This window comes from Gallus gallus, chromosome 1, assembly GCF_016699485.2.
Source record: "Gallus gallus isolate bGalGal1 chromosome 1, bGalGal1.mat.broiler.GRCg7b, whole genome shotgun sequence".
In the NCBI taxonomy this organism is placed as follows: Eukaryota; Metazoa; Chordata; class Aves; order Galliformes; family Phasianidae; genus Gallus; species Gallus gallus.
Window position 1 is genome coordinate 21,954,402 of NC_052532.1, and position 24,492 is coordinate 21,978,893.

The following is a 24,492-nucleotide window of genomic DNA, read 5'->3' on the forward strand; positions in this document are numbered from 1 at the left end:
TGATGTGATGCTTTATAATGTGACTGTAAGCTTTTTTTGTCCATTGAGGGGGAGACAATACAAGCACCTCATTTCTAGCCTGTTAGTGGAACACTGATGCTACCAGTCTGTCACCGGTAATTTAAGTGGTTGTGGAAAATACAAAGAACGAGTTGTGTGAAATGACCGTGATGCTTTGAATGAACAGAATGAGCCGCTCCTTACTTGTGCACATCAATTAAAACTCCATGCTAAAAGCCAAGTGCACTTTTTATGTCCCAAGTGCCTGAATGTCAAAATATGCTGCCTTTTTCGTATGTAATTATTCTTTAAACAAGCAGTTTGATACCAACATTATATAGTCATAGGCTGTTCTGTGATACAGAGGAAGATTCGAGAATCAAGATGGTGCTCCATCTGATTTTATGCATCCACATGTATGTCTATATGTAATCTTTAAGACCTGGCCAATCCAGTCTAATAAGCACACTTCCTCAGTTTCTGCAGATTAAAGTTACTCTGTCACTGGCTGTTAGTGTATCTAAAGTGAGAGCTGAAGCTGAAATGAGTCTTAACAGACTGGCTGCTGTAATATTAATGCTAATGGAAGTCAATTTAAAATAATTTATTATTTATATAGTGCTATTTAAAAGATACTTAAAGCAAAAGTAAATCCAGGTTATTGAATATAACTTGCCATCTATCAGCTGAATCTTTGATTATGCTTTAAAAAAAGTATTTGGGTGCTAGTAAATTTGTTTCAAAGGCCTTTATACCACATCAAGGGTAAATTAACAATATAATTCAGTCTCTCGATTAACTACCTCTAGAACATTGGTTTGGGGATTTTTGGAGGGGGGATGGTGGTGGGAGAGATAAAGGGAGTGACATTTTGAAATAAAAGCAGAGTTGCAAAGTTATATTCAGTGATCACCACTCCTTAATTTCTTTCTGAACAGGTATTTGTGTAAGGTAGCATAAGTCCCTTTGTGTAACTTGACAAAACTTTTAGAGAGAACACACAATGGGTAAGCAAAACAGGAAGCGTACACTCCATGTCCCTGAGGAGGAAATCTGAGAGAGCTTGGGATAGTGTCAAAATCGGTGAATTTCTAACGCACATCCTTTTGTTCTAACACTGAAAGGTGTTACCTGTAGCATAAAAGTGAGAGATGATTGGTAAATGTCTGTATCTGGATGTGTATGTATACCTAAACGGTACGCCATGCATGATGATGGACATGAGGTAAATTGTTGAGTGTTCATCATACCTGGGAAGATTACAGCACATCAGTCTCTGGAAGGTTGAATAGTGAATATAGAAGACAAATTATGCCCTTAGAAGAGGAATAAATTGGCTTCATTGGTCTGTCTTCCTAAGATTTTTTGAGAATCAGACTTTGTAAGTAGACTTACAGTGGTTCTGAATGCAGCCGTTAATGTTGTCTGATAAAGCAAAATACACAGGTCACCCTGAGAGCTTCTGGAGTCTCCATGCTTGAAAATATTCAAAGTCCAGCTGGATGAGGCCTCGAGTGACCTGCTTGAGTTAACTCTGCTTTGAGCAATGAGCTTGGACTAAACGATGTCCAGAAATCCCTATCAACCTCAGCTATTCTGTGATTCTGTAAAAACAGAGAGAGCCTTATGAATTTTCAAAGTAAGTGGCTAACTTTGTGTTATCAAATCTTTGTTTTCTCTTTAAGACAGGAAGTTTTCTGAGAATTTACAGTATTCATACAAAACAAGCAAGTGCTAAAAATGAAGATATATCATCACATATAGAATTTCATCTTCATGGTGGCACTTGTTATGGTCGAGGAATAGGAATCTTACCAGAAAATAACCCAGATGTTGAGGAACTAAAATCGTAAGTTCTATATGTTTTTTCCTAGATGACTCTGGAAAACAGTAATAACTGTGCCGTTCAGAATTGTAAATGGATGTAAGAACTGGGAACTCTGGAACAGAATTTGACTTTAGCACTGTTAAGATGAAGAATATTTGGGAGGATGGGAAGGAATATTTGGGGAGATGAAGAGTATTTGGGAGGATAAGTAAATGAAAGCTGATTTTTCAAATGGAAAATTAAGGTTTTATTTTATAGTGCTATAATACTAAATCTGGGGCACAGTAATACACTGTTTCATAGTGACAATTTTTAGAAGATGATCAAATGATTTGGGGATATTTTGAGCGTGTGCATACAAGTGCTTTATTGAGCTGAATTTATACATGAAGAAAAGGTAAGTAACAGGCATCCCTGTTTGTTTATTGAGAATTCTGTTTCCAGCCGTACAGATTTCTTTTGTCACTATATTATGTTTGAAATCCCAGAAGGGAAACTGTTGCTGCATCATTAATATGCGTTCTTCCTGCAGCTTCTGATTCAGTTGAGTTTTTTGCCCCTGCTGAAGAATTTGTCTGGACATTTTACCTGCATGTTGATAAGGGCTTCATTTATGTGTAGTTTCATATCTCTGTGTATGAAAGTCTTCACTAGACTATGAAAATGTGTTACCATCTATTTTTAGGTTCTTAGAATGTGTGGAACTGACAGACAGTCAGAATATGGAAAGCGTGTCTTCATTGGAATTAGGTGACACTTTTGACAGTTATACAGGTAAAAGCCATTAAAAGCTTAATTGCTCTTCTTTAATATATATGTATATAAGAATAATATAGTCAAGATATACATATGTGTGTGATGTTACTTTGACAAGACTTTAGGGAATTGTTTTTGAGTATTAAACCAGACACTGACATAACTGTATTCATTTCGCAGCAGAAGCATTTTGCATATAGCAAGAAATACTTTCCTGAGAAGGAGTGAATAAATTATTAAAGTGTCCTTAAATGTACTATATCAGGTCATAAAGTGGAGTGTCATAACTTCCTTACTCTAGAGGAGGATTCCTCAAAGACAGACACTGAAAGCACCACTAAACAGCTGATAGCAGCTGAGGATCCTTTCTAAAGCCATTGGATGGAAAAGTTGTGGTAGGGGCCGAGTTTCAAGGTTCAGCACCATGGAAAAGTAATAGCACAGGGACAGTTCTCCAGGTTCAGTCTTTTTAAACGGTATTTTTATCGTAAAAAATAACTAAACATTAATTAAACCCTAAAGCTAGGATATAGCCTATGCCTTTGCTTCTGGCTTTTAAAATCCTACATTACTTAGGCATCAGTAAAATGTTTAGAGATTTTTGCACAGATTTTCTACTCTGTATGTGTGTAGTAGAGGCTGTTCAAAGAAGGTAGTCCTTTTTTGAGTAATATCTGTATTCTTGTCCAGAAAGATAGCAGAGGTATAAGTACAATTGCTATTAGCAGTTATTCACTGTATACAGCCCTAAAGTGTTTATTTTCATGGGTGTTGCTATTTAATATATGCACTAATTTCTCCCTAAACATAATAGCTCTTGATATCTAATATTTGTCTCCTGCATGCCTTGCTTTTATGTATTATTTCCATATGTTATTTATAGGATATTTATATGATATATATAGGATTTCCATTCTCCTTTGTTCAGCTTTTTGTTTTGTGTGTGCACCTGTCTATCTGGTTTTGTGTGTCTACATGATAAAGATGTAAAGAAGGAAAATAATTCCTTCTTGATTTCAGATCTTGAATCACCATTACAGAGATGTCAGCAATTATCTGCTACAGGTAGGAAATATTTTATTGTCAAAGTAAATTTTATTTTTACTAGAAAAAAAAATTAGTTGTTGAAACATCAGCTCAAACACTGAAGTAATGTCTATTACTTACTACTATCATGATTGTGTATTATGTAACTCTTATAAGATTAGAATCTTATAAGTTTGTGAATTGTTTTTATTTATAAAGGAATAAAGCATATTTATGTATTTTATTTACATTTGGTTCTTTCTATACGTTGAATTTCTACACCCTGAAGTAAACCGTGATCCCACAGCCTGTTATGATTTTACTTAAAGGCTGAAGTAGCATGTTGTATTAATAAAACTGAGGCTGCAGCTGAGGAAAAAAAGCAAGGAATTAAGGGAAAATGCTTATCTGTGCTGATGATTCCCCATATTCCAAATATTATGTTATTTAACAGGTATGTGTGGCTTTTTTGTTATTTTGCAGTATTGACAGATCATCAGGATATGAGTAACACAGTACTGAAAACTGTTCTGAACAGCAGTGCTCCTCAACAGTATCGCATTAGAGCAAAGCTGAGATCTTTTAAACCCCAGAAGCTTTATCAGTCTGTTAAACTTCATTGTTCCAAATGCAATACTTTGTAAGTGTTCTAGGTGATAAAAGTAATTTAGAAATTGTTGTATATGTTTTAGTGTATTTTCATCCTCTTTTTGTGTAAAACAAGCTGTGTTTAAATGTATTTCATTTCAATCAGAGATTTGAAACTTACTGGTAGTAAGAAAATGTGAAATGATCAGGTGATGTGCATTTGCAGAATCCTTTGAGTGCTTTCAAAACAATTTTTCTTAATTTTCAAATTTGACAGTGAAGTTTTTCCCACACTAACACTGCATTAAGTACTTGTTTCTGTCGTGCAGTTTTAAAATAGGATATGCAAAATGAGGTGATAGTCTCCAAATTATGGTCTGAATTAATTAATAAAATACCTTTGACTAAAGTGAATCTTCCAGAGTAGATATCTTATCCTGGTCCAGAAATATAAGAACAATACCACTCACTTTAGCTTTTTGTTCTGTTTTTTAACTTGAATCAATTCACTTACCCATTTTATCAGGTGATGTGGTCTCTCGTTGGGACAAATAATGCTTTCTTAAATAATCTTACCTAAAAGTTTCTGCTGATAATGAGGGAAAGTTTGTTTGACATAGCCTAATTATGATTAAAATATTGAATAGTATACTTTATAGTGCTATTCATGATCATCTGAATCCTGAATCACTTTTTTGCCTGGCTTAGTCTTGCATAAGCTTTTAAACACTTTTAAAGCTACTGGTGTAAATTATTTTCTTCTTTAGGTGGTGGCATTTTAGCATTCTCCCATCCATTTGAAATTTTTTGTATAATCAAGTTTTATTAGATGCAGAGTACTGAGACAACAAAATGCCCCCACTAGCCTTCTCTTAGTGTTCTGGGTGCAAAGTAGCACATTTGCTGCTCTAACAGTATTTCTTCTCGTCAGATGTTATTGCATTATCTTGGTTGCTAATGTGAAAAGTGCTTCATTCACAGCATACAAATACCTGATCTTTATTACCAAGTATTAATGGAAAATAATTACTGTCTCTACCATTCCTGTCACTTTTTTGGGTATAATTGCCAACTCTGTATAAGCCTATAGAATTGACAGGAATTTGTTTGTTCCTTATTAACTGTGTACTTATCTTACAATTTTCCTTGACTTTTTATGTATTCTTTACTTGTCACATTCTCCATTTTAATTTCCACTCCTACAAATTGCTGCCTTCTCTTTGCCACAGAATTAGGACAGATTTTAAACCAGAAAGTTCTGCAAGACTTCAGTTAGCATATTTCTTATTCATACTACCATCCTGCTGCAATAATTGGACTACTTGCAATTATTTTCTAGAAATTTAATCTCTCTTTTCTCAACTGTATGCGTTAGGTGAAAATATTCAAGAATATGTAAGTTAATAGGCCCGATAAGAAAATACAATTTGGGCTCCTCTCTCCTTCATCTTACATATTCTGCTGTGGCAAAGAATTGGTTGTCTGTTTTAGCATGCTTAGCATATTTCTTAGGAACTTGGCTGAACAAAATTCAGTGAGAGTTTGAACCTTTAACATTTTATGCAGTAAGGTGCATACAACTCTTCATACAAAAGTCCTTCAGAGAGGTGTATTTTTGTTTTTCAGACTTTTACTGAAGACTTTCCTCTAAATAGCAAAATGTTCACAGAATCACAGAATAGTTGAAATGGGAAAGGACTTCTTGAAGTCATCTGGTCCGAGCCCCCCTGCTTAAGCAGGGTCACACGGATTATGTGCGTGTGGCTTTTGAGCATATCCAAGGAAGGATATTCCACAATCTTTCTAGGAAGCCCATTCAATTTCTCATTTACCTGCACAGTAAAATGTTTCCTGATGTTCAGACAGAATCTCCTGTGTTTCAGTGCATGCTCATCACTTCTTGTCTTGTCATTGAACACAACTGAAAAGAGCCTGACTCTGTCCTCTTTATGACTTTTTGAGTATTAATATATGTTGATGAGATGTTCCCTTAACCTTCTCCAGGATAAACAGCTCCAGCTCTCTTAGTCTTTCCTTATAGGAGAGATGCTTCAGTCCCTTAATTTTTATTTGGCCCTTTGTTAGACTCTCTCCAGCATCTCCATGTCTCTCCTGTACTGGGGAGCTGAGAAGTGGACAGAGCACTCAAGGTGTAGCTTCATCAGTGCAGAGTAGAAAGGAAGGATCACGTTCCTCAACCTGCAGGTGATAATTTATGGCAGCCCAGGATACCATTAGCCGCCTTTGTGGCAAGGGCACACTGCTGCCTCATGTTCAAGTTGGTGTTCAGCCAGGACCCCCAGGTCCTTTTCTGCAGAGCTGCTTTCCAGCTGGCTGGACCCCAGAATGTATTGGTATGGAGTTATTTTCTGACTAAGTGCAGCACTTCTTGAATTTCATGAGGTTCCTGTTAGACCATTTTTCCAGCCTGTTGAAGTTCTTTTGGATGGCAGCACAACTCTGATGCATCTGCCACTCTTCTGAGTCATCAGCAAATTTGCTAAGGGTGCACTCTACCCCATCATCCAGATTGTTAATGAAGATGTTAACAGGTCTGTACTCCATATTGACCTCTGGCATACTTTGCCAATTTCTGGCCTCTAGATAGATTTTGCACCCTTTCCACCACTGATCACCATCCTCTGGGCCTGGCTGTTCAGCCAGTTCTCAATAACCTTGCTATCTGCCCATCCAGCCCATTCATCTGTGACTTGTTTGTGAGGATCTTTATGGGTGATAGTATTAAAAGCCTTACCAAAGTCCAGGTAAGCAATATTTGCTGTTCTCCCTTCATCTGCTAGGCTGGTCAGTTCATCGTAGAAGCCTATTATGTTGATGAAGCATGACTTCTCCTTGGTAAATCTGTGCTGACTACCTCAAATGATTTTGTTGTCCTTCACATGCCTGGAAATGGTTTCCAGATTTAGCTGCTCAGTCACCTTACCAGGGACTGAGGTGAGATTGACGACCTTTTAGTTCACTGGGTTCTTCTTGACCCCCCCCACCCCCTTTTTTTTTTCTGGTAGATAAGTGTAACATTTGCTTTCCTCTCTTAGTGATAAAAATGGAACTAGTTACATTCATATATCCACACTAAAGAGATTGTGACTCCTATGTTTCCTTTAGTTCAAAAACCAATTCATTCAATTCATGCCTGTGCAGGAAGTCAACAGACTGTAGAAAGTAGAGAGTTTAATGGGTATATCAGGTAATGACCTATTATATTAGGTCCACTGTTTCCCCATTTAAAATAATCAGTAACTCAGATCAAAAGAGTTCATGTGAACAGCACTGTTTTCTTGAAGTAAAAGTTGGGATTCATCAATACTTCTTGTGTGCTAGTTTTACAGTTATAGCAGAAGAATATCAAAGTTTGGGTTTCACACACAAGAACTGTTCTACTCAGTAGTGAAAGCAGGTGCTCTTGGATTTGAAAGAGAAATCATCAACATAAGCTTTAGGAGTTATTTTCTTTTTGACTCTTCTCTGAAGTTTACTATCTACTTTCCTTCAGTGTTTTATGAAATAGCCCAAGCTTTTACTTCTTCTGTCATTGTCCATGTTTAACGTTGTCCATGTCTTAACATTGTTGAGAAAGCTCAGCCAGGTCTGAGGAGAAAACATTCTAGTGTATTTTTTTTTTCTGTCTATGCCAACTGCTGTCTCTTTGCCTGTTTTTGTCAAAACTGGTAAATTTTTAATTTCTTGTGTTATTTCTCTGTGGGTGAAAAAAAATATATGAGTGATGCATCTTAACCTGATAGGAAAGAAACTGTGACACAGAGTTGCAGATTTTCCATTTATAGTGCATATGTGAAGTTAAACTGCAGTTTTTCATTCTTTCTCTAAGCTACACAAAGTAAAATAGGCTGGAACATGGATGTTTGTATAACTGGATGTTATATGAGCTTATGTGGTCATTCAGTTATACTACAGTGGTATGCGATTTTGTGGGGTTTTTTTTAAAGCCTAACTGAAATCCCTTAAATTTCTTATTTGTTTTTCCATGGATTTGCGTGTGTGTGAACAATGCTGCTATGCTGCCTCTGCTCATAAGTAAGCCTATGTTACTTAGTGTTTGTTAAAATGGAAATTAATTATCTTTATATAATTTACTGTATAACTCTAAATGCCTTAACTGATACAGCAACAAAATTACTATTCGTTTATGTGTACTTTTAAGTTTTGTGACTACATTGTAACATTTATTTAGAGTTCTGCATTCATTTTGCTAGATGGTTATTAGTATTTACTTATTAATTTTGGAAATGGTTTTAGGCAAGAAGTTCCAAATGGAGATGCCATTGACTTCATTTTGCAAGGCTGTGCAGCTACTGCCCCAAACCCAGAATTACAGAGTATGTCCTGGTATGAGTCTGTAGTGTGGACTACAGAAGAAGATCAAGGAAGGAAAATAACTATTCATTTTGTAAAGCATTATGAAATGCTTCAACGTCCTGAAAATACCTTGCTTATGATAGAAGGTAAGATGAAAATATAAATATATCACTTCTTATGACACAGCATCCACTCTTTTACAAATAACTTGTATCTTTTACAAATAACTAAACAAAGTTAAGATATGCTGAAGTTGTGTTCAGTAGAAGTAGCAGTGATCATTAAGGCATTTTATAATAAAAGGAAAACTAAGTTGGAAATGTATTACTGTTGTGAACACACAGGAAAAAGTAATTTATAAATGTTCATAAGGTTGGTCAGGTACTTCTGTCTTTTCCAAGCTATTCCTGAAATTAAAATGTGAATGTGTTGTTTTCCATCTGTGCTTAATGATTATTCAATTCAGATTTGAAATCTGCTTGAGTTGTCTAAAAATTGTTTTTAGTCTTCATATGGAAAAGGTTTGGAAGACTTCTGCTGAAAGGAAAAGGTTTGGAAGGCCTACAAGCCTACAATTAACATTGTCAGCCTCTGGATGTCAGTGTTGTTTCAGACAAATAAGGCATCTTATAGCATTTTTTGTAGTTATGGTTTTGTTTTGCTTGTTTTTAAATAGATTTGCCTCAGAGAAGAGAAATAGCCAATGATCTTTAGACAAAGCAATACAAATAAGGAATGTTTTGAGTAGAAGAAGAACAGTAAATTTATGCATATAGTATCATTCTGATTCCAGAACAAAATCCTCAGTTGTTCCCAAGTATAGAATTATAAGGAGAATAAGTAAATGTGAATCGGGGTCCTTTGCACAATGGCTTAGGACAAACCTACTTTTATTTCCTACTGTTTTATGTTTGGCTAGTTCTGATAGCAGACTTATGTCTCTGACATGTATGAAACTGGCATTTTTTTTCTATGTAATACAACCTTATCTTTATGAAAACAAAAGAACAGAATGATATAACATGGTAAGTCTTTTTCAGATATTAAAATACCAACGTCCAAGTATCTCTGTAAATTTAAGTGCTTCATGTTGGAGCACAATGAGTGTTTGGACTCTTTTTTTCCCCAACACATTGATTATGAACTTTTTCCAAGCCACATGCTACTTTAATTTTTTTTAAGTTTTTGCAAGTTAAGATTTTGAAGTCTCCCTAGAAATCTTCAGTGCTTTTCTGCATACTGAACATGCTCAAAGGGCAAATACATTACATCACTTTCTGGGCAGATATAGTCAAAATTCTTTGTGTTCGTTAAACACAGGCAAATTGCTCTTATACAACACAGGACTCTATTCCTCCCCATAATCATTATGTTAAATTAAGAACTTCTCACCTTGAGCTTGGCACTTATTTGGCTGGAATTGAGGAAACAATTGGATAATGGACAGAATTTTTAGGTGGCCCTCCATAGGGTGTGAGGGAAATCAATAACCACTGTTCCAGATTAGTTGAACTTAAGAGTGAAATGTTCCAGTTAACAACTAGTTTAATGTTCCTTGCATATTCTCAGTATTTCTACATGAAATCAGAGTGATTCAAATCACTGTTAACCCCTGCTAATTCTGTATTATACTAGTCTCTTATGAGCCAGAATACATTCAGTCGATGCAGCTTTATATTACAAAAACTCTGGAGGCCTCTTAGCAATGCCATAGTTAAAACTACCCTGTATTCTATGTATTAATCTCCAGGATGAGAATTCAGGTGCATGTGAAAGGTATGAACTATGTCACTGGACTTGGAAGACCTTTTCAGAAGCAATTTGAAATATCTGTCTGTTTTACTTATTTTTTGTAATGAGAAGTACATTGTGGAGGCTTCAGGACATGAAGCATTTTACATCACTAGTAATAGTGCACCTTTATTTATTTCTTCTATAATTACTTCATCAATACAAGTAAGAGATATATGCCATAAATATTTTACAACCCAGTGCCATAATTACGTGTCATAAAGCCTTGATTATAGTTAGTGATAAACTTCCGTTGTAGAAAATACTTGTTAGCTCACTTCTTTATTATGTGTTGTTAAATAGTTGATTAAATTGAATTTGTAGGATGCTTTGGGTTGAAAGGGACCAACAAGATCATCTACTTCATCTAGGTAATCTAGTTCATCTAGATTGTCTAGTTAATTGTATATTTTTATTGATTGAAGTGCTAATTCCAAATAAATTAGGAGGAGCTATTGACTTCCTTTAGGGTGAGGAAGGTCTTCAAGAGAGATCTTGACAGATTAGAGGGCTGGGCAATCACTGTATAAAATTCAATGAGCAAGTGCCTGATTCTACACCTGGTATGGGGCAACCCTAAATCTATGTACAAACTCAGGGATGAGAGGCTGGAGAACAGCCCTGCAGAAAGGGGAGTGAGGATTCTGGTTGAGGGCAAGTTTAGCATGAGCCAGCAGTGTATCCTGGCAGCCCAAAGGTCCAGCTGTCCCTCTGGGGTGCACCAGGCCCAGCACTGCCACTGGGCGAGAGGAGATCTTTTCTTTTATTCAGTTTTTTATGGTATGTCTCAGTTTTTAGTGGAGATCCTCAAATGAGCATTCAATCAGCCAAGAAATTCTAGTTCTGTTTATTTTTTATTACTGTTTAAGAAACCATTTTTCCATTTTTAATAGGTGGAACCTTAAAAGAAATCTGGAAGCTTACAAGAAGATTTAAATGTGTTATTCCTGTGAAATCCAAGGAAGATGATCTTGAATTATTAGATCTTTCAGCTCCTTTTCTCTTACAAGGAAACATAAAATATTATGGGTAGGTTAAAAGTATTTATTGATAAGAATTACAGTAATAGAGATCAGTAATTCAAACTGCAGTGCTCAAGGGATAACTTATCCAAAGAATCTTTGATGCAAAGTAAATATCAAAGCATCCTTTTGGCTAAATTGCATTTGGATTTTATCTTGCTCGATTACACTATAAATCTTATATCTCTAAGTGCACAGCACCCCAGCTTCTTGCCTGTGGTCTATGGTTAGGGAAGTAATTTCAGAGACAGAAACGTGTGTATGAGTCTCTTCTGACTGTGGAATGTCCAAATCTTCCATTTTCTAGACAGACAAATACCATTTTCTGATCTTTCTTGGTAGACAAAAATCAAAACATAAAAGCATATGTTGCTTTAAAACAGTAAGCTGTGGGCTTTTTTTCCACACAGATAAAAATAGAGGCCCCAGAGGATGATTTCAGTCTTGAGTCTTACTCTCTTTTTAATTCCCAGTGTTGGAAAAGCTTTCTTTGCCATTTCCATTTATTGAGATTCACAATAGTGCAAAATAAGTTGTCAATTTGTGGATACTGATCTCTACAGGGAAAGCTTCAACAGGTGTCTGAATTCCACAATTCACAGAGGTGTGGAATGTGATACGCAAATCTAGGTCTGATATTTGTGCTGTATCTTTTAGTACTGTATTCCTTTTTCAATGAGTGCTAGCTAGTATGTTTTCCCAGCACTGTGCAGCAACATATAGGTCAGAAAGCTCATAAATACGTAGGTCACTCTGAAAGTAGTGCCTCCTATTTATTTCCTTGGAAATGACAAGAGACATAAAGATCACAGTAACACTATTTGAAACCTGAATTTCTCAGCTACAAGACACTGTTTCTCAGCATCGTCACCGCCACTAGTTATACATTTTTGCCAGCAATGGACAAGAGCCTGCATGCCACGCTCACAAAAATCTGCACCAGCAGAGGTGACCCACTGTTGCCACCACTGAAAGTCACCACCCACCCCTCACTGTGCTCACACATACAGTTTGATCCCCATAGAACTTTCAGCAAGCATCATGAATATCAATGGGTGCTATTTTTTCTACATGAAAGTATTCACTGACACCTTCACTCATACATGGTTCTTTGTGAGATGCCATTTTGTCAGACTGCTGCCATATGTCACACAGCAACAAAATGTAACAGAATATTGGTGGGAAGATTCAGCCTCTACTGCTATACCATCCACCTTTGGCATCGTAGGCCAACGTAATAAAAGAGGAGGTATTACTTTTGTAGAAACCTTTATGTTAGTATACTTTATGGAAGATAATGAGTCCTCCCTCTTGGCAGACCTAGTAAGTTCAAGAAGAGCTGTGTTGCACTAATCCAGTCCTGTAGGCAGTAAAAATAAATAAATAAATAAATAAATTTCATGCGAAAATATTGCATACTGCACATGAACCCTAATGTCTCCCACAGGGGCCTGATAAAATGAATGCAGAGAACTATTTGTCATATTTTGTTTTGACCTTTCCATAAATGAATGTTCACAACTTTTTGAAATAAAATTAAAGAGGATTAACTTCACAGAGCTTGGCTTTGTATCACTTGCACTGAATTAAGGTTGTTGATGTTTATGACAAGTTTTCTATGTAATTCTAAAAAATAATAAATGTTTATTTTAAATACTAACTGCAGTATGCCAGCACAGAAGCTTAATTTGAAAAAAATAGCTGTCCTGTCATTTTGCTTCATTAGGAAAATGCAAAAAAACTTTGTAAAGTTCTTCAATGTTTTCATCCACATGCAGCATTTACTTACTGTGTTGCACTGTGTAAAATTCATAATAATGTGTAAATGTCAGCAAAAAGAGAAACAGATGATTTTAATAACTCATATTTGGTACGAGTTTAATATTTAACATAGGTAAAGCCAAATTTCTCTTCTAACCCTGTTTTGCTTTTAGAGCATGCTACTAGTTCAGATTCATTCCATCTTTTATAAAATAAGACGTTGTCTGCGTTGCTAAACAACAAAGTGGTGGTATATGAACATATCTATGTATCAATGTAGAGATGTACAGACCAAGTTTATTTCAACTTCAAAAGCAACATTAAGGATTTTGATATGGCCTAAATCTTGTTGGGTTTTTTTTTTTTTTCAGTAAAATAGTTGTTTAAATTAGTAGAAAGCTTAGGCTACCACTGATTAAGGAAATTTGAATTATTTCTTTATGTACAGAATGTTTCTGGTATAAATGTTTCACTGCTTAGTTAGTCTCACTATTCTTGTTTTAAATACTAGATGCAAGAAGTGTTCAACTCCAAAGAGTATCAAGAATCTAAGTTCCCTAGCAGAAAAACGAGAGCCATCATGGGAACCAACTGAAATAGCACAAGGTAAGCTGACATGATGCTGTCCTGAAACAATTTTGTGCCTTGATTCTTAAGTGTGTATACAAAATGCCTTGGTTATCACTGAATTAAGACCAGATCTCTTTTATTTGGTATGGATAAGAGGAGTAGGAGGATCCTACCAAAAGGTAGAATCTTAACATCTAAGCCAAGGTTAGCTGTTCTATTACTAGGATAAGAGTATCTTAAAATCTTCCCGTATTTTTACAGTCTCACCTGTTAAAGTATTTGTAGGCAAGCTGCAATGCACTCTCAAAATACGAACCACTCTTTGACATTGAGAGCCTTTATTTTTTGGCCTATCAATTTATGATTTAATTAGAATATTCAAAGTAAGTTACTACTAAAAAAGAGGTATTGTGTCAGCCTGAGTTATTATGATTTGTCTTGCATATTCACTGTATAAAGCAGATCCATCTTTTCCTTTAGTTTTAGGTATTGAACCACTCCAGTATGTTTTCGTTATGAAGTTCACACTGGTTGATGGAACAGGAGTACTAAATGCGTATCTTTTTGATTATGTAAGTAACCCTAGATAAAGGTAAGCTATATGGATTATGTGGATTTGAATTTTATTTTTTACTAGGATAGCAAATGTATGTATAGAAGTATTCATTCTGTGTTATCTGCAGCATTTTATGGTGCCCATTGCAAGTGTTATAACGTTACTGATGCTGCTCATCAGTGAAGATACTCAGGATCCAGATTCACTTATTTTTCAATAAGATATCAGAGTATAGAATATCAAAGCATAAAGACAAAGCTGAAGTTTGTTAATAATTTTGCATCTCCATAGACTTTTATACTTTTCTGTGTCTAAATTTGGCTTTTATTGGCAGCCTGAATGCTGTTTGAATGAATTTCAGGATTTATGCAAGTAATTTCTCGATTCAAAATGTCATTACTTCTTTTTTTTTTTCAGCTTCAAATGGAATCTAATATAAGTTGTCCATTGAGTAATTCCAGATTGTTTGTTGCATATGACTGTGAACTAGAAGAGACCTTTCTTTCCCTGATACTAGGTTTTAGCTATAGTCATGCAAATAAATCTGATTCCAGAAGCACTTTAATACCGTTACTTGCTTACCTTAGAATTAATCTACTTCCAATCTCCTCTGAAACAACTTAAGACCATTGAGACACTGAAGAATACATACTTTGCCTGATACTGCACGCTGTACAAGTTTTCCTTCTGAAGGCTGTAAAAACGCAATTAATTTAATCTTCTTCCATATAAGAGTTTTTTATCAGTATCAGACGTGGGTTTTTTTTCCATATCAAAATTTTTGTAAGCTCTGAACATTCTCACTTCTGTTCTGTGTTCTTCTCAGTTGGCCCACATCTTCCATGAGTACCGTAGTGGAAGTCATTACCATACAATGCTTCTATTTCTGTAATTATAATGGGGATGAATAAATTTCTTGCTTACTGATTCTTGTTTGGTACATTTCCCTCATTTCTGAACAGAACCTCAGCTTTAAGACATTTTCTCATTCTTTGTGCGGTTGATTTGGCTTGCTTAAAACACAGTGTTTTGTACATGTATCTAGTGAAAAATGCTTGTCATCTTTTCTTTCTACTGTTCGTTTTCCTTTCCTATGGAGAAACTAAAATGCAGAAGGGAAGTCGGGGAAAAGATTTTAAACTGTCTCTGCATTTAGAATTCCAGAAATCTATAGTTTACAGTAGCCAAGAGTCTCATCAGATACTGTTTACAGCTCAGCTGCAGGAAAGAGAAACAGGTTTCTTCTGAAGCAACAGCTGCTAGCATCTCTGCTGGTGGTAACTTCAAGGATAGGCAGTACCTTCCTAGCCTAAACTTCGGTCCTTCAGCATCGCCTCAGAAGAAGCTGGGATACTTTGAAGTACAGCTTTACACTACCTTCCAGTCACACTTTTATTGGAATGTTGTCAGTTCTTTTCTCAGTTGATTTTTGTAGGAAAACATTGTAAAGTTGTATAGTCAGAAGAAATCAAGGAGGGGAAGAAGTAGTTACCTGTGTCAATTTTGCCACTGGATTATCTGCTGACTTACAGTCACTTAAGCCTCTCATACAAAAATTACACAAAGGATAGATTAATGAGTATTTTTATATTTTAAAAAAATTATAAATTGCCATCAAAAATTTGAGTTCACTTTGTGAAGTTCTAAAGTGATTAGCCTTGAGGGATACAAAATTAGGTAACAAGCATGGAAATTATAAAATTGGAGTATTGTCAGTGATGTTACTGTATATAACATCTAAAGAAAAGGTTTATCTAACATTTCCTCATTCCATTATTTACTTTACTCTTCCATGCAGAAATGCATCCAGCAGTATCAGCCACTGTCAAAAACTGAAACTCAAACAGAGGGAGTTCCACTTGTATGAAACCAAGTAGTGGCACCCTGTTGTTTTCAGTTGACCTTTTTCCCCCAAAAGTGTTCTATTCTCTGCAGTTGAAGGAATGTCATGGAAGACTGACCATTCTCTCCCACCTTAAAGTTATTTGATGATGAAGATTTATGAAAAATATTTGCCAGTTATATGTACACACCTACAGTGCAGATGTTTTAGTATTATGCTCTGCTTTCTGGGTGGCTGTAGACTCTGAATACTAAGGAGTACTGAAAAACAGGTTACTATATTTTCAGGCAGTTTTTTTTCCTATATCTGGACAGTAAAAATATATATTTTTTCTATTTCATTAACTATCTGGATGATTTTTATCTCTTTAAAAGGACAAGCAGTCAAAGTTCTTGCTAATGAGTTCATACCCTTCTTCCAACACTCTCTTCTGTTCTCTTCCAGGAAAAGTTTTTTCAAATTCCAGCCTCTGAAATCTTAACTAATAGTTTTCTTCAGCAAAAGATGGAGATGACCATGAATACACTTTCTCCTCCAGGAAGAAAATTAGGTCAGCTTACTGTTGTTTTAGAGGGGGATGAAAATGGAAAGGGTCTTTTGGTCTGCTATTACATATGCGAAGTTTTAGAATTCAACTTATGCTTGGGTAAAAATCAGAAATGAGAAATGTGGGTGTCTGTAAGGGGAGTTCCAATCAATTTGTTTTGATACATTTCTCTAATAGTAGAAGTCCCAGTTGAGAAAAAAAAAAAAACAGTAATGACTCAGTAAGTTCTCATGTGGAATGCAGTGATGTGTGAATACAATCATGTAAAGGTAGACGCTGACGTGTCATTTCAATTCATGTGGAAGTGAACCAGAACACCCCTGTACTGAGTGTCACAGCACGTTAGGGAAAACTGAAAGAGAATTCAGAGCCTGGCACAGGCATTGAGTGAGATTATACATTTGCATGTGCACATTCTGATTTAGACCATCCCTTTCTACAGGAAGCCCCCTTAGAAATTAAACAGAAAGCTTCAGTCTAGACCCAGCCAGGTTTTTACGTAGTATTTTTGTTGTGACAGAAAGTAGCTGAGTCCAAACCACATCCATGCAACATCCATATGTCTCTGCCACAGCTTCAACCTCAAGAGCATGTTCCCACAAAGTACATGAGTATTAATGGCAACCACACCAAAGTATTTAAAAAAAAAAAGTGGTCTATTATAAAGGGTGTAGAGGATTCCCTTTGTGACCAGTTTCATCAGTCTTAGTATCATTGAGATGTTATTTTTGAAAGTCTTTATAAATGCTATACTACTGTAGAACTAGTGTTATGAAGAGCTTTCAGGGTGGAGGTGGTCTGGGAGGCTGCTTGTCACTGAACAGCATTCCTGGTGGTGCGTGAAATTTTGAGATACAAACTGGAATGCTGGTTATGAATTTTAATTTCAAATTAGTAATTAATTTTTCTTCTCTTTAAATATTTTATATATTTAAGTATCATAGTTAAGATCCTGCTCTAGCTGTAGTTCTCTCCTGTAAAAATTAGAAATGAGCTCTAAATTATGATTTGCTTTTGATTTGTAGATGACTTGCCATGGCTGGAATGCTTCATCAAGTCCTATAATGTTGCAGATGGAATGAAACATCAAGTTTATTACCAAATTTTTGACACTACAGTTGCTGAAGATGTTGTATAGAAATGTGTTACTAGCAGGATGTAATCTAGTAAGAATCCAATTACTTTTTATTATGTATCAGAGACCACGTAAAAAAATCCATGTTCCGTTCTTATGAGTTCAGCCTGTATGTGTGGCATTTTAGTTTCTGTTAAGGTGAATGAAAATTATGTTTTGATGTATTTTCTACATTTCTACATGCAGTCCTGTGATCTGGGTGCAGCTGGAGTAGGCTGAGCTTCACTGGAGGCTGCTCAACTCAGGCTGATGGAAGAAATCTAATACCCAGCTATCCTTCTGAAAGGCAGCAATTAGGTTTATAAATTGATGATTTTACTCAGTACAATCAGAATTATGCTGCTTTGTTCATTTCTGTATTAAAATAAATGATGTTGGTAGAGATAGGGAGAAGAAGCTCTACAGTAAACTTTGAGACTATTTTGTGCAAGTATTTTGATGGTGTTACAAATCTGACCGTGTGATGCTTATCACTAAAATTGAAGTCACGAAAAGAAGATATTTTAAAATTGCAAAATGAATATTGAAATTTGGTGAACTGTAAAGATTTTTAAAGTGACCCAGATGGGGACCCGAGTTTATTACCTGGGTTTGTGTTTTCAGAAGCTCTCATATGTGGGTTAAATTTACTGTCAGATTAAACTGCCAAGATCTGCCTTTTCTATCTTACATAATCAGATTGTTTGACTAAATTTAGAGGTACCAAACTAATCTAGTGATATCATGGCTTGAAAGTACTGCTGGAGAAATTACTTGATGGTTTTATTTTGCATTCAGAAGTATGTAGTAGAAATTCAGGACATGTTTCTCCACTGATAATTAGCGTAGCAATCCCTGTCAAATCAAATGCTTCCCATCAGAGAAAAATCTCATAATATTTACAACAGCTGTAAAAAACAAAAAAAAAAGGAGTTCAGAAGCAAGATACAATATTGTAAGCAGATAATTATTTCAATAATAGATGACACTTTCTTTTTTGACTTTTTTTCAGAGCTTGTTAGTAGATTATGTAATTTGTCAATTTAAAATTTCACCAAATGTCTTCTGATAATTTTCTGATACTCTAAAAGTTCGTAGTGAATTGAGATGCCATAACCCCAGAGAATACGCGCTTTATTGATCAGTGTGTAAGGGGAACCACTAATAAAGGCGATTAGTGCATATTTCCTTTAAAGGAAAATCTGAACTTCAGAATGGCCATTTACTAAAGGGCAGTACTGGTTCACGAAACAGTGCCTGAATCTGTGAATAACTCCATAAGTAAAAATATAATGTTGTTAAATGTGTATTGTTAAACCTGAGGCACTGGCAGGATCCAAATGACTTCTGAAGTTAAGATTTAAACTGCAGACAATCTTTTGTAGCTTTTCTTGTACATAGTGCATGAAAATACTGAAGGGAGATATTTTGGGGGATTTTTTATTTTATTTTTGCTACTAACTGACTGCAGTAATTGATAGTATATGTTTTTTGTAAAGAAGTCTTTTCATTACGTCTGATGTCTGAGGTCCCTGCCAGAAGACTGACACTTCTGTGCTGCTCAATATTGTAACTATTAAAATGTTTAATAAAATCTTTTCTAAATATTGATGTGTTTTGTATTTGACTTTCAGTTTCTAGTTCATGAGACGGTGAAAACTTTGCTATCAGTAGTAGTGCTTCAAATGAATGCTTACACAGTTTGTTGGATTGGAACATACGTATTTAATTCTCTTTTCAAATATAATTTGTAGAAATGATTGTAGTTAGTAATGAAGAAAAAAACCTATATTTTACAATACTAAAGATCATTGTATAGAAAAGAATTAGTGCGGAGTTGAAAATGAGCATGAACTCCTGTTCCTCCCCCACCCTACCAATTACACACGTGAATGCATAGAAATAGTAAAAATGTAATTAAAGTAAGGACTTGAGTCTTCAGGAGAAGCCAGGCAAAAAAGCAAAATATATGTGGGAATAGTGTTTTCAGGAATCCCTGTATGATTGGGCTCTTTTGAAGTCCTTGTTTTCAGGTGGTTTAAACAATTAAGATTGGAAGCCTTTCAAAAGTCAGCTGAATTTAAGCTCTTAGTTTCCTAAAACCCTGTTGAAGTTTCCAAAGGAAACGTCAGAATATACAGTAATAACGCACATTGCAGATGCAAGAAGGCATTTCTGATGAGTGACCTGCTGTTCAGTGGTGATTGAACTTTCTCATCAGCTTTAGTTGTTATGGGATCCAGAGATTTACAGACAAGACTTTGAAATGCTTTGCTTAATACTAATCCTTTGGCTACTGAACAGCAGGAAGTGGGATTGAAAACACAGTGGAGCTGGATCTAACAAGCTGAGGTTTGCAACAGTAGGAAGAGAGTTTGTTCTAGTAGGGATGAGTTCTTATCTCTTCATACCACGGTGTTTTACATCGCAGTGAATTTATTCATGTTAAAGTACATGAAACTGGCATGAACTGGGACACAGCAACTGCTGAGAACTTTCTTCATGGGAGGAGAAAGAAAAATCTAGTAAGCATTAGTTTCAAATAAGCATTATTCCAAGTGTACTGAACAGTGAGCCTAAAGATAGGAAACAAGGAAATTCAACAAAAGATAAAGGAGAGAAGGAAACTGTTTCAGAGGACAGCAACAAAGGCAAGATGTAGTGTTGGTAGAGAGGCTTAATGAGACTCTTTGCTGCACACTCTGCTCAGTTAATTTCCTACTTACTAAATACCCAGGAAGTACTGTGGTTTGTGGAAATATCCACCTGATGAAGGGTCACTAGGTATGAGTTGCTTTAAAAATGTATACCAGAATTATGTTATAATTAATGAGGGGTTTTTTTTGTGCTTTTTTTTTTTTTTCCAGCAAAGGTATGGATGGGCCACATGATTTCTTGCATCTCAGAGCAGTACCATAATACGTGTTCCTTCTTTTCTGATACAACTTTGCTGATGACAAGTTAGAAACGTTGCTTGAATTTTTTTGACTAAAAGAGCAACAAAACAGAACCATGAAATCTGCTGACCAATCAGATTTGAGTATGGTCTTTTGCTTCCTTCTGTCCACAGATGACTCCTTAAGCAACTCAAAGCTCCTCTGAAGCAGTGTTTCAAACACTAAATATGATCAGTCGAACACGGGATGTGTATTACCGGGGGGTATTGTTCTTAACTGGGGAATGGAGTAAGGGGTTGTACCAGGTAGCAGTGTTTAATGCTATTATCCTGGCATAACCATGCTTTAATATGATACTTCATCTTGAAAAATACCCTTTTTCTGTCACCATTTACTGTGTTGAAGGTGCAAAGTCCCATAGAAGTTGGAGCAGTGATTGAGTTACACATAAATCCACAATTTAAAGGGAGGTCAAAGATCATTGGCATGACACTCTTTAGATACTCACTGTACTGTGCTCAGGTACCCTTGTGTATTTACTGTTGTCTGTAAGACCCCACTGTTCATAATGCTACAGTTTTCTTAAAGGTAAATGATTGGCTTTGATTGCTTTTCTGCTATATGCTGTTTTGGTAAGGTGTGCAACCAGCAAAGCAAGTAGTGGTAAAATTAAGGAGAAAGGTGTGGAATGACCTTCCCCTAAAGGTCAGTGAATTCATTTATTAGCAGTGTGCTGCTGCTGCTTGGGTTCTTGCAGGAAAAAGCAGCCAATAAATAAATAAATAAAGATTGAAGAGCTTTGTTTGAAAGCATGGGAAAGGTCAGAATCTTCACCTGAAACCTTGAAGGACACTTCAGAATGAGGAGTGCCTGTTAAATATCTAACAGTGCACTTCTAAAAAAAAAAATCAGACACTGTAGCCTGAAAATTTTGATGCAAATCATTGCCGTGAGCTATGTGATTTGGTAATTATTAACTTTCTGAATATTATTCCAATCTGCATGCAAGCGATTGGCTAGACTACTAACTCACTAACTTGCTTGCAAATTAGTTTGATTCTTCTGGATCCATTTCCTGGAAAGTGTTTCTATTTGACCTGAGAGACATCGGTTTGTTTTTCTATTAAAAATTGAATAGGAGAAAAAAAAAAAAACTTGCAAAAATACCATATCCTCTATTGATAGATACATTCTTGCACTCATCCAAGAGATCAGAACAGTTCACAAGTCAGTGTTGGTTTTTTGTTTTGTATTTTGTTTTGTTTTGTTTTGTTTTGGTACAAAATGGTACCTCACAAATATATCTTCATAGCAATCTTACAGCGCTGTAAAAATAGCAATAGTTTTCAAAGCTCATTTAGCTTCTCTAAGGCCTGGAAAAAATGGGAATGCCTTTGGCCTACTTTTCAATCTGGGTAAAGAGGTGGCTGATCTGATGTGATGGGGCAGGGAATTCTTAACTCATTTCTTAGTGGCTGTAGTGAAGGTACTCATAGCCTCATTTTACATATTGAGGTCATTGGCTAATACGTGTCAGGAAAGCATAGAGCTGTACCAAGTACTGTCAAGAGCACATGCAGCAGAGCAAATCAGAATTGGAAATCAATTCCAATTGAAACTGACACAAGGAAAACTAAAGCAGAGGGAAGTGTGACAGTGATACATTCTGCTTTCTGTAATTCAGCTTTGGTAGAGAATTCTATTCTGAAACTTAAACCAAGTAATAACTAAAAATTCACTATGACATTAAGCTTAATGAAAATACTCAGAGAGGTCACAAGAGACAGTATACTGAATGTGTTTTTATTTTTGAAAATTAACTTACTTTCCTTAAATGTTTCATTCTTTTGGCATTTTTCTGACAGTATTTTTAGGTTCTCAGTCCAGCCAGCCTCTGGATTTTCCAGTTTAGCCTATCCAACAAGGCTGTCAGCTGGGTATTTTATAGGAATTGAGGTCTTAACTGTCTGTGTCAGCACAGAAGCTCCACTGCCTGGACACCGATTACTTTGGGATCTAAGAAGCCATCCTGATCGTTTCAGGTGATAAGAAATCCCACCAATGTTCATTAACGTCTCCTCCATGCAGTTTTCCCTATCTGTATTGATGCAGCTGGAAGACTATTGAACAGTGAGTTGATGTTCATGCTTGCTGCCTTCCCACATCTACAGGTGCACTCTTAATAGCCTTTGAGTGCTTACCAACAGAGTAATCCAATTAGAACACACCAGAACTCACCTGTTTCTCTTCAAATCCATTCAGGATGGTTGAATATTAAAAAAAAAAAAAAAAAAAAAATGGAACAGTTGGTCATGATCAAAATAACAGAAGCATATTAAAATCTAGTTTACAGTAGCTGTGTCTGCACAGTTGCAAAACGTGCATTTGAGTAACGTATAATGCCAGCTGGTACAGCACTTTAATTCCTCCTTTTCAATTTGTGCTCACTTTCAGGTTTTGTACTGTAGTAAAACAAATTTATCCTCAGTTTAAAAAAAAACAAAACACAATGTTCTTGGTTAAAAAATGGTATTTCTGATCTTTGTTTAGGAGTAGAGGAAAATAACAGCCAATTGTTTCTTGTTTTTTTTTTTAGAGGACAGTAGAGAAATAGGAGCTGTAGCAGATGGAACTGATGATTATAGCTATATTTTCAATAAGCCTACTCAGTATGCCACCATCTTTTGTGGCAAGCTAGAGTAGAGGGCGGGGTATGTGTATGCAGCGTTGTCATTGCAGACGAGTCCAGCAAGGTTATGACTTAGTCATTCTGTCTTCACAAATTACTCTCAAGCAAAGAATGAAGCAGTGCTTCTAGTCTTCCATGGGAAAGGAAGGTCCTACCTGAAAGAAAAGTGCTTTCTCACTGTCCTCTTATCATACTATAACTGCTACTTTTTTCAATTAAAGAAAAAGAACCGAAACTTGTCAAGATTTTTGTAGTTGGAGTGGTGGATCTAAAATATGCTTGAGGCATAGGGCTACAGGACTGATGGAAAATGCAAAGGTGCCTCAAAACAGTATGAAATCTTGACTGATACTCTTGCTTAATTGGGAGGAGAGACACTGGTGAAAATGACAAATTAAAACTTCTGATTGAGACTGAGAATTTATCAGCATGAATTTCGTGGTGGTCCAGCCTCCCTGCTCTGAAGACTGGAGACTTTTTTTTTAAACCAAATCAGGAATGAAAAATTTTATTCAACTTTGCTGAGAGTACCGAAGTCTGTATCTATCCAAACTTCTGCGTCTTTATATCTGGGCTGATGCCACAGTGGAACAAGACTGCAAAGCCCATTTCTGTGTCTGGCTGTGGGGGTTCACAGAATCAGAGAATGGCCCAAGTTGGAAGGGACCTCAAGGACAGTGAATCTCCAAACCCCCCCACCACCAACGGGGCCACCAACCTCCACATTTAATACTGGGCTGCCCAGGGCCCCACCCAGCCTGGCCTGGAACACCACCAGGGGTGAAGCATTCGCAACCTCTCTGGGCAGCCCGTTCCAGCACCTCACCACTCACATAGTAAAGAACTTCCCCCTGACATCCACCCTAAACCTTCTCTCCCTCAACTTGAAACCATTTCCCCCTGTCCTGCTGCTATCTACCCTTTCAAAGAGTTGACTCGCCTCCTGTTTATCACCTCCCTTTGGGTATTGAAAGGCTGCAATTATGGCACTCCGCAGCCTTCTATTCTCCCAGCTGAACAAGCCCAGCTCCCTCAGCCTTTCTTCATAGGGGAGGTGCTCCAGCCCCCTGATCATTTTGTGGCCCTCCTCTGGACCTTCTCCAACAGCTGTCTTTCTTGTACTGGGGGCTCCAGACCTGGACACGGTACTCCAGATCAGGCCTCAC

General features: G+C 36.3%; 1 protein-coding gene across 6 annotated transcripts in view; it reads left to right on the forward strand.

Moving 5' to 3' along the window:
* The window catches only part of POT1 (protection of telomeres 1), a 67,261-nt gene extending 43,415 nt beyond the window's left edge, over positions 1-23,846 (forward strand). For 3 of the 6 annotated variants that reach the window (XM_015280911.4, XM_015280913.4, XM_040674038.2), the window contains 10 exons: positions 1,686-1,849; positions 2,514-2,602; positions 3,605-3,649; positions 4,094-4,250; positions 8,477-8,682; positions 11,221-11,356; positions 13,622-13,716; positions 14,161-14,252; positions 16,524-16,629; positions 17,652-19,349. In XM_015280911.4, coding sequence (XP_015136397.3) covers positions 1,686-1,849; positions 2,514-2,602; positions 3,605-3,649; positions 4,094-4,250; positions 8,477-8,682; positions 11,221-11,356; positions 13,622-13,716; positions 14,161-14,252; positions 16,524-16,629; positions 17,652-17,764 — 1,203 coding nt within the window. In that variant the 3' untranslated portion in view covers positions 17,765-19,349. 6 annotated transcript variants of the gene reach the window in all.
* Positions 23,847-24,492: the final 646 nt, after the last annotated feature.